The sequence below is a fragment of the Cydia strobilella genome, chromosome 18, assembly GCF_947568885.1.
Source record: "Cydia strobilella chromosome 18, ilCydStro3.1, whole genome shotgun sequence".
NCBI lineage: Eukaryota > Metazoa > Arthropoda > Insecta > Lepidoptera > Tortricidae > Cydia > Cydia strobilella.
The window spans coordinates 3,054,085-3,066,407 of NC_086058.1; the positions used below are offsets into that span (position 1 = coordinate 3,054,085).

The 12,323-nt window shown below is 37.3% G+C and overlaps 2 protein-coding genes across 2 annotated transcripts in view; one reads left to right on the forward strand and one right to left on the reverse strand.

Moving 5' to 3' along the window:
• Window positions 1–6,871, forward strand: part of LOC134749301 (very long chain fatty acid elongase 7) — a 36,702-nt gene extending 29,831 nt beyond the window's left edge. The window contains exons 4-5 of the mRNA XM_063684199.1: window positions 5,478–5,620; window positions 6,473–6,871. Of these exons, the coding sequence (XP_063540269.1) occupies window positions 5,478–5,620; window positions 6,473–6,667 (338 nt within the window). The 3' untranslated portion in view covers window positions 6,668–6,871. The remainder of the gene's footprint in view (window positions 1–5,477; window positions 5,621–6,472) is intronic.
• LOC134749490 (oxysterol-binding protein-related protein 9) overlaps window positions 1–7,584 on the reverse strand; it is a 142,997-nt gene extending 135,413 nt beyond the window's left edge. The window contains exon 1 of the mRNA XM_063684431.1: window positions 7,378–7,584. Coding sequence (XP_063540501.1) covers window positions 7,378–7,479 — 102 coding nt within the window. The 5' untranslated portion in view covers window positions 7,480–7,584. The remainder of the gene's footprint in view (window positions 1–7,377) is intronic.
• Between the last annotated feature and the right edge of the window lie 4,739 nt (window positions 7,585–12,323).

Sequence of the window (12,323 nt, forward strand, 5' to 3'; positions counted from 1 at the left end):
GCAAATCAGTAAGCGAATAATATACCTGTTTTATATCCGCTCAAAGCGTCCGTATTGTTGTCATCATTTCCACTTCGTTTATTGTTTGTTTTACGTTGTATGTTTGTATTTCATCTTGTTTGTAGTGTTGTCGAGTTTATTTCATGTAATTTCACGAAAACGATTACATATTATATTAATTTAATAGGAAATTCATCTAACAACACTTGTGCGGCATGGCCTTATAAGCCATCATGACATTTTAGCGCAGGCGCAGGGACGTCACCGCAAAGTGGATGCGTTCGGTGATAGATAAGGCCGTGTTGTACGGTTGCGTTCGTGGCCCACAAATGGTCTCGCCGGAAGACCAGCGCTGACTTTAGGGTTAGCATTATGCTGAGGCGGGACCATTTCGTTTTAAACTTATTCTTTGTAATACGTTTGTATGAAATGTAGTTTACCATGAATAAATGAATTCTATTCTATTCTATTCTATTCTAAAACTTACAAGTGTAGCTCAGGGTTCTGGGGGCCCTAACAGACAGGGTAATTTTATGTGGGGTGTTTTTTGTGGGACCTTTAAGATGGGAACACGCTCTTTTCTTGAAGATTTGAAGGTCGTATCGGTCCGGAAATACCGCGCGTGACTGATCATTCCAGCTTAGCTGTGCGAAGCAGGAAGTTTTAGAAATCTCAAATTCCCAAAGCCGGTGAAAATCTTGAGGGCTTCAATCCGTCATCAGTATGATATAATCATTATAATTTCACAACATCACCTAATCATGTTATAATGTGTAAACCCGACGAAATCGCGTGTGTCGGATGGTGATTTTCATAAAACCAGTGTTGCACGCGACGTAAAAGGTAATGGCTTAACTAGAGTTGTGCCATTTCCGGTAACATTCCCCATTTTGTATGGGGAAATTTCTCGCTCGGTAACATTTTCCATACAAAATGGGTAATGTTACCGGGAACGGCACAACTCTAGGCTTAACATAGCTTCATCGTAAATCGGTTTCGTGACAGTTTTGGGCGGTGATGTAACTGTTGCTATAGAATTGTCTATCATGAGGTAGGGTTGATAGAGCAGTGTTGTATTTTCTATTAAAAAGTAAAATATGGAAAAATGCATATTTCAACATCTTCTCTTTCTCTATTTGCTGGATTAAAACTCAAACAAGTAATTATAAGCGTTTACATTGTAGTTTTTATTTTTATGACGAATAGGCAGGCGTTTGACCACGTCACCTGATGCTGATGGTAAGTGATGATGCGGTCTACGGTGGAGCACGCTTACCTATGAGATACCTCTATTAACTCTTGCCTTGAAGAGCCCCAGATTGTACTCACGCGGAAACACAGACTCGGAGAGGGCGTTCCACTCCTTGGCAGTTCGCATAAGAAATGTGGAAGCAAAACGCTTCGTGCGTATTTTTGGAGTTCCTACTATGAAGCGATGCCGGAGTGCCGTTTGTCTTGTAGTCCGATGGTAAAAATGGGACGGAGGAATAAGGTTGTGCAGTTCCTCGGCACACTCTCCGAAATGTATCCTATAAAAGATCGACAGGCTGGCAACCTTGCGACGATGCTCCAGACTTTGGAGTCGAGCATTTACTTTGTAGATTACATTATCCTACAAAGTATATGTCACTATCCTGGACTAGGTACTAACTTACCTACATATACAGATAAGGAAATAATAAGTGCAATAAGTGAAGATAAGAGTAAGATGTTATCCTAAAGCATTTTACATCCCTCAAGCCTTTTGAAATATCGGAGCATCTAATGACTTTACTAAAATTTGTCAGTTTGCAACTCCATACACACAACCGTCATGTTACGAGCTATCATTAACACGTCGAATAGGGCCCGCGATCGTTAAAAAGTGCACATGTTTTGCTAGCGTGACCCCGTTCGCGTGACTTTATGGAGACACATTACGTCGATGTCTATGTCAACGCGGTAGAATCTTCGCCCTGCGCCGTGACCGTGACCAAAGAGAATATACAGGATAGAAAATAGAGAATATACAGGTTACTGTCATAGTAAATTTTGTAGTCACAGTAAATTTACTGCCATTTATCGACACATATCTTGTTATGTATTTTAATATTAAATTTTCGCTCTATCGTAACCGCGACGAATTCGAAAATGTTGGTCGCGTAGATCAACAATTGGTCTGTTCAATTTCGCCATCTCAAACAAAAAATGTATTTTTCTCCAGCAAATCAAATCTTATAAGATTTCCCTATGTAGATCTCATTTTTACGATTTACCAGACACCTTTCGGCGACCTTTCGGGGTACTAAAAATAAATCCATTCAGCAAAAAAGCCGAAGCTACGGACAAAGGGGAGCCTTAATTGCGGACCCAGTCTTAAACCTTTGGGACCGGTATGTAGGTTTAAAGGGAGATATGCGTTGTTTGCTCAAAGGAGGTAAAAGGATAGTGAACTGCTTATATCTCATGTTAGTTTTTAAATAATTTTTAAATGAAACTATTAAAATGCACTTTTTTATGATACAGGAAGCAAACCAGTTGACGAATCGTCCAATAACCAATTACCGTGGACACATGCAACACCAGAGGGGTTGCAAGTGCGTTGCCGGCATTTGAGACGGGAGTTCGCTATTTTTTTGAAGGTTTCAAGGTCGTATCGGTTCGAAAAAAGCTGTGTTTAGCTGTGCAAGGCAGGAAGTTTCTGGAGAAACACACAGATTTATTGCAGATGATACGCCATATACAACATGTGCCATATTGCATCTAAATTTATTCAGCAGTTTTGGTGTGATACAACCGCATCAAAACGTACAAACTTACACATTTGTAACATAATAATAGTCGAAAGTAAGATATAAATCGAAATGATATAGATTTTGTGTTTTAAAAAAAACGTTAACATTTTGACTTTGACATGACAACATTGACAACTAAACATTTATTTACATATATGATATAATTTATTTATTTCAAATCAACAATATTTATTATTCAATCCTTATCACTTCGAATTAAATCTTACACAATACTTAAAAAATACCTAAGAACTAAAAATAATCTATAAAAAAAAACCAACATACATTTACATATTGACATATTTTACCTACTATTTTGTATTGTAATATTGGTGGAAAGGAATCATGATGCTACTAGCAATATAAAAAGCCTAAACGTACATAAAAGCCAAAGGTCCGAGCTTGTTACCAAATAAAACTCCTAAAATGAGATTGACCTTTTACCCAATTACGCGATGCAGGCTTTAAAAGCTTATGTGAATAATTTATATGCACAAATTGAAACACAGGGAACTCATTAGGGCTGCCTTCGCCACCCTTATTAGAGGAGGAGGTCTTTAAACATGAATAGAAAAGAATAGAAATAATTTATTCGTTAGCACACACAACTAGAAAATTATACAAAACAGACAAACATAAAAAAGAAAAAGTGCCACGAAATGGTCTCACCTCAGCATGTTGCTGGCGACTTCCAGCGCTGATCTTCCGGTGAGACCATCCGGTGAAACAATTACGACAGGTAACAAGAAAAACGACGTTTATATCTATATTAAAGGTGGTTCGATGGACTTAGTCACCAGGGTTCGAAAGGATAATTATCAATGATCTTGATAATTATCGTGATTTTTATGCCTGATAATTATCGATTTGATAATAACCTAAAATTTAAGAAGATTCTAAGACGAGATTTTAAAATTTACTAAAGAATTCAAAGAAAATAAATATAGCACCATCCATACTTGGGATAATTATCCGAGATTTATTGGATAATTATCGCGATAATTACCAAAGACTTTAATTCTCTGGATAATTTCGAACCCTGTTAGTCATTACACCTTATAAAACAAAGTCCCCCGCCGCGTCTGTCTGTTTGTCTGTATATATGTACGCGATAAACTCGAAAACTACTGAACGGATTTTCATGCGGTTTTCACCTATCAATAGAGTGATTCTTGAGGAACCGAGTGAAAACAGCGAGACTTTGAAACAATGATAAATTACGCACATCCATTACTTTCGGAGATCTTAAACGAACACGCAAATGGAAAGGGCAGTTTGAATGTGTATAGTAGAATCTTTGTTTTCTATATGCGCTCCGTGCATGACTGTGGCGCCGCCCTTGTGGGTGTGGGACATATTGCTTATTTGACAGTTGGCAACTGCCGTGTTGTCGTTGCGTGTCGTGCGTTGGCGTTGCTTGTATTTCCTCCACCACCAACTTCGCACATAGCCAATACAGTTTTATACTTTAATAAGGTTTGCACTGTCAATATAAAAATTATATTTGTTTTGGGATGACTTTTATCTTGGGGACTCAAATTTTATGACAATGTTAAATGATGGAATCACTATACCCGATGGAGTTTTTTTTTTCAGTATATGAAAAAGTAAACTGACAAGTGCGGGCGTGTATTTCATGCGATTATAGAGATTACCGCGTTTTCGTATAAACCTCATATCTTTATGACTTAGTTACTTTTATTTAAGTGCTTTCTTACCAACTCAATCAGATTTTCACGTGATATTAGTGATATTACACCTGAATCTAAAAATATTTCATCAAACTGCTGCCAGTTTACCCCTCCTATTTAATTTTGGACTTAAGGACGGTATTAGGTACCCGTCCTAATTTTGGATATAAGGACGGAAAAATACGCGCGTATAAGTTCGTTTTTGGAAGCTCGTGAAGTTAGATAAGTTGGTATGGAGAGTCGAATGGAGCGTTAAGTAAAACCAAACATAACGTAGATGTGTTATATTATCGGTAGTCAATTATAAAGAAAGAGCAAGTAAATCTAAACATTAGTTATTTATAGACTATTATTGCTTACATGGTATTATTGCAATTCCGTGCGTCGCATATTTATGTTGCAGGCAGTAACGTATAGTTACTGGTAATATGTTAATTTAGACATATAGTACAGCGCGTATAAGCGCGCTTTTTGTTGAATGTAGCGAAATGTATCGCGCGTGCAAGCGCGTATGCCACGACCGTATACGAGCAGAAAAATAACGCTAATGTGAAACGGCTCTGCGTATATTCAGATAATTGCAGATACATATTTAATAGATGAAATTCGATATCACTACACACAGATTGACGCACCATACAACATCGTATAATATGCACGTTATAATTAGCAAAGCTTAATACGTGCGTATGATATCAGACATGTACCTACTAATTATTATAAGTTCTGTCACAAAGATTTTTACTGATAAAAAAGTTATAGGTGTACAGATCCCTTATTATTCATATGTATAGGTTAAAAGCTTATTTAATGGTGAATTACTTACAATATAATTTAACGTAATTAGCTGTCTCAGTTTTGCATAATTCTATGTAATATTCTAAAAAAAGTTTACGCGGCCTCTTCAAGGTGATTTTGATGTTTATTTACTTATGGAGCAGTATGCACCCAAAAATCACCCTATCCATTTTTTTGCTTTACACTGACTATACACTGAATATTTTTTCAACAGGTGGCATAACGTCCTTCTCGCCGATGATCAACAATGGCGTGCACGTCATAATGTACCTGTACTACCTTATGTCGGCCGAAGGCAGCCCGGTAGTCAAAGCAACGCTCATAAAATACAAGAAATGGATCACTATTGTGCAGATGGTAAGAAATATTAAGAAATAATCCCGACTCTCTCTTTCTTTATAGCCCTTTGCTACCCTTCGGGTGTAGGCCTCCTTCATTCTGCGCCATTAGTCACGGTTCTGTGCGACTTGGAGCCACTGCTTCCCTGCAGTCCTCTTGATGTCGTTGCCCAACGCATCTGGGGTCTACTTTGAGGATGCTTTTCCCCCCCCCCGTCTCCACTCGAGTAGTTGTTTACTCCACAAATCGGTCTTTCATTGATTGACAATGATGATTATAATGATAAACCTGTGATAACTCGGGGCACATTCTAGGGATATCAATAAAAAAGATGTCAATATATATTTTGCATCTCAGCCGCCCATTAGTCATTATATCGTCAAAATAGTTTTGATAAAGAACTCCTTTCAGGCATATTTTACAAAATAAATAAAGTTTGTAAGGAAATGGTTTATGTACCTAATGGTATTTTTATGACTTAAGATAAATTTCCCTTTTTATGTACTTTTAGCAATAAATGAAGATGGAGTAATGTTTAAGAAATAATAAATAATGATATGAAATGATTAGAATAAAACATTTAGTGCCAATGTGGAAATACTGACCTTGTTTAAAAATAAAATCAATTCATCGAAAAACACCTTTTTAGAATTTAAGAAACAGTATACAAAGCGATTTTGTATAAATAAATTTTTTTTGTAGAACATTTAGATGTTGACAGTAGCATCGATATATTTAATTGTCGATAAAATATTTTGCTACGTCACTTTAGTATAAGTGCTCCGAGTTATGCCAGGTTTGATTATAATATATTTTATAATGTTAAGACATAACAATGGTAACCTGGTGACTAAAATGTTTCTCTTTCAGATCCAATTCACATTCATGCTTGTGTACAGTGCTCAAGTGTTCCTGCCGAGCTGCCCGGCGTCAATGGGTGTACCACTTCTATACTTCCCGAATGTAATATTTGTTTATTACATGTTCTTAAACTTCTTCAGAGAAAGTTATGCCAGGAAAAACAAAGTAGAGTTAAATGGGAACGGAGTCAAGAAATCTGAATAGCTTATTTATTTTAATGTAAGATCAGGCCAAAGACCCTCATATGTTGTTGTTGCTATGAGATAAGGCCCAACGACTGGTCGGGTATGTGTGCTGCTGCGTTTAACATTGTTTCCTTAATCGTCCACAAAATGAACAAGCCTAGAGAGTTAGTGACTAGTGTTTACAGTTATGCTATATAGATTTTAAGTTCACATATAAATATTTCGAGTAGTTTCTCATATTTGTACTCTACAATTTTTTTTTTAAATGATCATATTTAATTATTTTAATACATACTATTCTATAATTATCATTTATTAACTTCTAATTCGGATGAAGTTCATTGTTATGATTCAAATATAGCAATTAAGTCAACAAGTAACCTTTCATTAATGGAATTCTTTAATAGTTATTGTCAATAGTAATTCAATGGAATTATAAAAAGTGTAAATAAACAACGAGACAGTGGTGGAGCCACATCTTTACGCATTAATAACCTGCTCTCTTTAAAATACATTATTATTTAGAGATTAAAAACAATAAAACTTTTTAAAAGTATAGATGTAGTTTTCATTATGATCCTAACTTTAGTAGATATCGAGAAGCACCTATAATGTAATGGGCAATTAATGTGCCGATAACCCGTACTCTACACAAAAAATCTGGCAGTATTTATCACTGTAATCAACTGTAATAGACAGCGGAGAAAATAATAGTGAAACGTCACTTACCGTGTAGTAGGATAGGAGTCCGGCATTTTCATCTAGAACAAACCACCGATACTGCCAACCTTTCATCACATTAGTCCATTTACTTAAGGAACCCTCCATCATGATTATTTAAACCAAAAATATAATGTCGAAAGTCATGAAAAAACTAAAAACAGTAAATTTTACACTGCGGCAAAGGCCCACCACCATAAATAATCCATATGTTTGACATTTCGTTGGCAGAATATCAGTGTTGCCAACATAACAGCTGATGCTTCGTGCGCTCGTTCGGATTCTAGGTATATTTAATGATCGATTCCTACAATTTACAATCGATTTAAACAATAAAATCAAAAGAAATGAAATGACATCCTTTTCATCAAAAATCTTTAAAAAAAAAACAATATTAGAAATATAGTTGGTCAAGCAAATCTTGTCAGTAGAAAAAGGCGGTAAATTTAATAAATGTAGGCGCGAAGGGATATCGTCCCATATACAATTTGAATTTCGTGCAAATTTTGTGCCTTTTTCTACTGACAAGATTTGCTTGACCAACTATATACTTAGATATATATTTTAACTGCCTGAACTGAGTAGCATTTTGTAAAGACTTGGAACTTTTGATCTCTGTTTGCCTCTTATTCTAATAGAAGCGATTACAGGTAATATCGTCGGCCTAAATCGCAAACCTCGTAACTCAATTTGACCAAATTTTACAGGAGGCACAAAAAACTTCATTACCAAAAATTTTGCATGAAGACTTACTTAGTATTTTTTTTAGATAATGTTAAATTAAATTTAGCCATCAGATTGTTAAAACCTGTTTTTTTTAAATCACCTGAACCTGGAAAATTTGGAGTTACTAGTTTTTCTTCAAAATTTCTAGAAAGCTAATCGGGAGTTAAGAGTTTTGCTATAAAAATCCGTAAAAATAGAGGATAATCTTTTGATCTCAACAAGGTAATTGTGGATTAAAAAAAATAACTTGCAAATTAAAAAATATTTATTAAACTTAAAAACAGAAAAGCCTTCTCTGGCTTCCCACGTTAAAGTGGGAGTACAGAATTGCAGCGAGTCGGTAGTAGGATGCCATGGTTTGGGTAGCCAGAATCATAGGGGGCAAATTTAATGCTTGTCAACTTTCACGAGACAGGGGCTTTTCTTGATGAATTCGTTCTTCAACCATTCTAGGGCATTTATTTGTGTGATGAGCACAATAGATATTAAATTTGTTCCTGAGTCATGGGTGTTTTCTATGTATTTAAGTATTTATATATTGTATATATCGTTGTCTGAGTACCCATAACACAAGCCTCCTTGGGCTTACCGTGGGACTTTGTCAATCTGTGTAAGATTGTCCTATAATATTTATTTATTTATTCAAGAAATAGCCCCAAAGGAACATGGAAGTGAACGTGCTGGAGCCCAGATACTATGGCAAAAATGAGATCACAAAAAGCATATATATTCAGAGACGTCGCAGTGATCAACAGGTTCAACACCGGTAGTGATCACCGACTTGTTAGAGGCTCTCTGAATACAACCATAAGCTCGAACGTGTCCGTTTGATAAGTCCAGGCTCCGACTTCTGACCTAGGCTACTCCAAACCATGGTAGGATCTAAAGCATTTCAGTCGAACCTGGAGAACCGATTCGCTGCCATGGAAAGCACAAATGCCGTTGACATAAACCAGACCCTCAAAAATATGATTGGAATCCTCAGGAAAGAAGGTATGAGATCTTGCGAAGTACAGCGTAAAGCCGGGAGGTCGAAGCTTTCAGAGGAAACCCTCAGGCTCATAATGGAACGATGGGAAAGACCCACCTGCCAAGTTGCAGAAGAAGAAGGAAGGGAGGGAAGGTGGAAGAACTCTTCACAGCGACGGGCTCTAAACAAGAAGATCGGCAACTAGTACGACGTGACTTCCGGTGCTCCATTACACGCTTCATTGAGCAAGCAATCGGGGGTTTGCTTTTTTTCCAGTCCCTTGGAAGAAGCCACCTGACGAAGCTGACCACAACTGATGGGGCTGTTGTATCCTCCCGGTCGGGGATTCTCTCTGAAATCAAATCCTTCTATAGCCTACGCTTCGCACGCATCTCAGTCAGATCCCGAAATGAGGATTCTAGAGCCACATTGATCCACACACATTTTATGCGGCAAAGCTTCTGGTTTATGATGAGCGGTTCTCATCACGATGAGCCGATATCGTGGCTTGAAAAGCGATTTTTTTGTGTCCACAAGGTGCCTCCAGAGGCAAGCTCTTGAAACTAGTTACCAGCAGAAAATCACGTAACTAATCTTCATGAGTAAAGATCCAGGCGAAGCAATCCTCGTATGTCCATGGCACGCAACCAAAGGACATTTTCAATAGTCTAATGTGTTTAAATATGATAAATATCTATCAAGAATAAACAATCAGTAAAATCGTAGAACCTTATACACATACCTGTTATTCAGCACCCGTTTTCTTCCTAAATATTTACGCTAAACTGACGAGCAGTCACAACGCCATCGCAAACTGTACTGATGGGAGTGGCGGCGGGGGGAGATACGAGGTATTTCTTTTACAAAATAGGCGGTCGGGAGTTGCGAGGTTTTCTATTTTGCTTTTTAAACGTAAACGGTTTATTTTTAGTATTTAAGAGTTTTGCCGTTAGATGCGTTCAGAATAGTACTATCCAAAAGTGTCAAAACATGATTTTCAAAAAAAATGGAGTTACGAGGTATGCGATTTAGGCCGACGATATGCTTTAATAAAACGTGATTCTGTAATTTTTCTAATAAAGGAAAGATTTCGCGGTAGGCCCTTTGATTGTGCTAGTGACGCCCTCTACGCAGTTTTGCGTAATGTACCCTAGTACATGTGTAAGAGCAAGAAAAGTCTGCAGCGCAATATTTTGACAGCCAATAAAAAAACTACATATAGAGCAATGTTTTTAGCAGTCACTAAACGTCATTCACAGCATGTGTATTGTCAGAACCGTTTAAATATTCGTTGTGTTTTGTGATAAACGGGAAAAACTTGGTGAAACCTTACAAAAGCGGCGTGCGGGAGTTACTTTTACGCATGACGAATAATTTTACGCTAGTAAAAAATCAGCTCGAGGCGATTCAACTTGATTCTAGCTCAAAAACAACAATGTTTACAATATTTTAATGACGGGTAAGTGAAATGAAACATCTTAATACTTGCATTATATATAATATTGGTTTAGACTAAGGTTTGTGAACGGAAATTTAACACGCCTAATAGGTATAGGCATACTTACTTACCTTGTAAGAATAAGAATAAATTTATTATCAATGAAATACATAAAAGAATGTCAGGGGTCTCCGCACTAGGCTACGCCTGTATCGCGGGGAACCAGGTACAATTAAAATTATTAAAAGTTAAAATATAGAGTACTACACAACAAGGTAGGTATTGAAAAACAAACTTAAATGAAAAAGTATGAAAAAAGAGAAATAATACAATATGGAAAACTAAACTAAAATATTTTAGTTATGAACTTCGTCTTTGAGTTCCACATTGTTATGGTATAAATGCCTGTTTAATTAAATATTATAATAAGTAGATAGGCTAAGCTACCATTTCTATTTAAACTGCACCAGCATTCCTGCTGTAGTATTGCGGCGTGACATTGCTGCTTCACTGCCAGTCGAAATCAATGTTGACAGCGTTGACGGACGAATCGTTGACATTTTCAGAACAGACGCAATGTTGAGCGGCCATACTGCAGCAGTAACGCAGCTGCAGTCTGAATCCGAATGGTACCTTTGACAATTTACATCAGTGACAACTCATTGTCTTTTTCGTGTTTTGTGGCTGCTTAATGGTAGTGTCCACTCCTCAACCAAATTCCAAAACCTGGTAACTAGTTCGTCCTCCAATCTGACCTCTAATAAACCTAAACCCTGTTCGCTTCTTCACTTGCTTATTATACTCTGGCGCACCCACTTTGTCAGTTGAAAAAGGCGGCGAATAAAAAAAAACATAGACGGTAAATATGGTAAATTTCACAAATTTCCTGTGGTGTCATATCCTGATTTTTAAAAACTCCTTTTTATCGAGCGCTGCAGACTTTTCTTGGTCCTACTTTAGCCGAAAAGTGGCCTAGCCGGTGAATAGCCCGCTCCAGACTACACGGCGCGAAGCCGCGAACGCGAGTGTGGAGTCGATTTCGCTGATTAGCGAACTAGACTCCACACTCGCGTTCGCGGCTTCGCGCCGCGTTTCGCGCATGAGTGTGGAGGGCCCTAATGGTCGGTGTGACTCTGCCTACCAAACTGGAAGTCCTACGTTCGAATCCTAGGCCAAGCAATAAGAAGGTATAGAGGGAAATGCTAGGAACACAATTTTTAACTTCGTAACTTTGTTTGGAGTTTGGACTAGTTAGGAGATGAACATATCAAAAGTCCCCGGCCGTAACCCTGGTGCTGGGGGGGGGGGGGGGGTTGAAGGTTCCATTTTTCGGTTTTTCGATTAAATATCGGAAACTATGCTTCTGAGCGACTTGGCCACTTATATAAAACGAAAAGAGATTCAATTTGTTACAAGTTTTATTCAGTCAAGTTTTTCGATATCTTGTATAGTTTTTGAGATATCCGCTCTTGAAGGTTTATTTAGGGCTTTAATTTTTTTCTTGATTATCTACATCAGTAAAGCTGCTAGGCCGGGTTTGGTAACGTTTTCGTATAAATCGGGGGTGCTGAATTCATTTATGGTATCAACATTGACACCTTTCCGAAGTAAAAACATATAAACTTTAAACAAACAACTTTTTTTTTAACTCCTCTTCACGCTTAAACCGCTGAATCGATTTAGTTGAAATTTGGTAAATAGGTGTTTTAAGTCCCGAGACAGGATATAATATAGTTTTTGTCTCAAAAATCATACTTTGAAGGTGTGAAATTTGGTGTGAGGGGAATTCAGCTTCTTCGCCGAAGTTCAATTTCTGAGGTT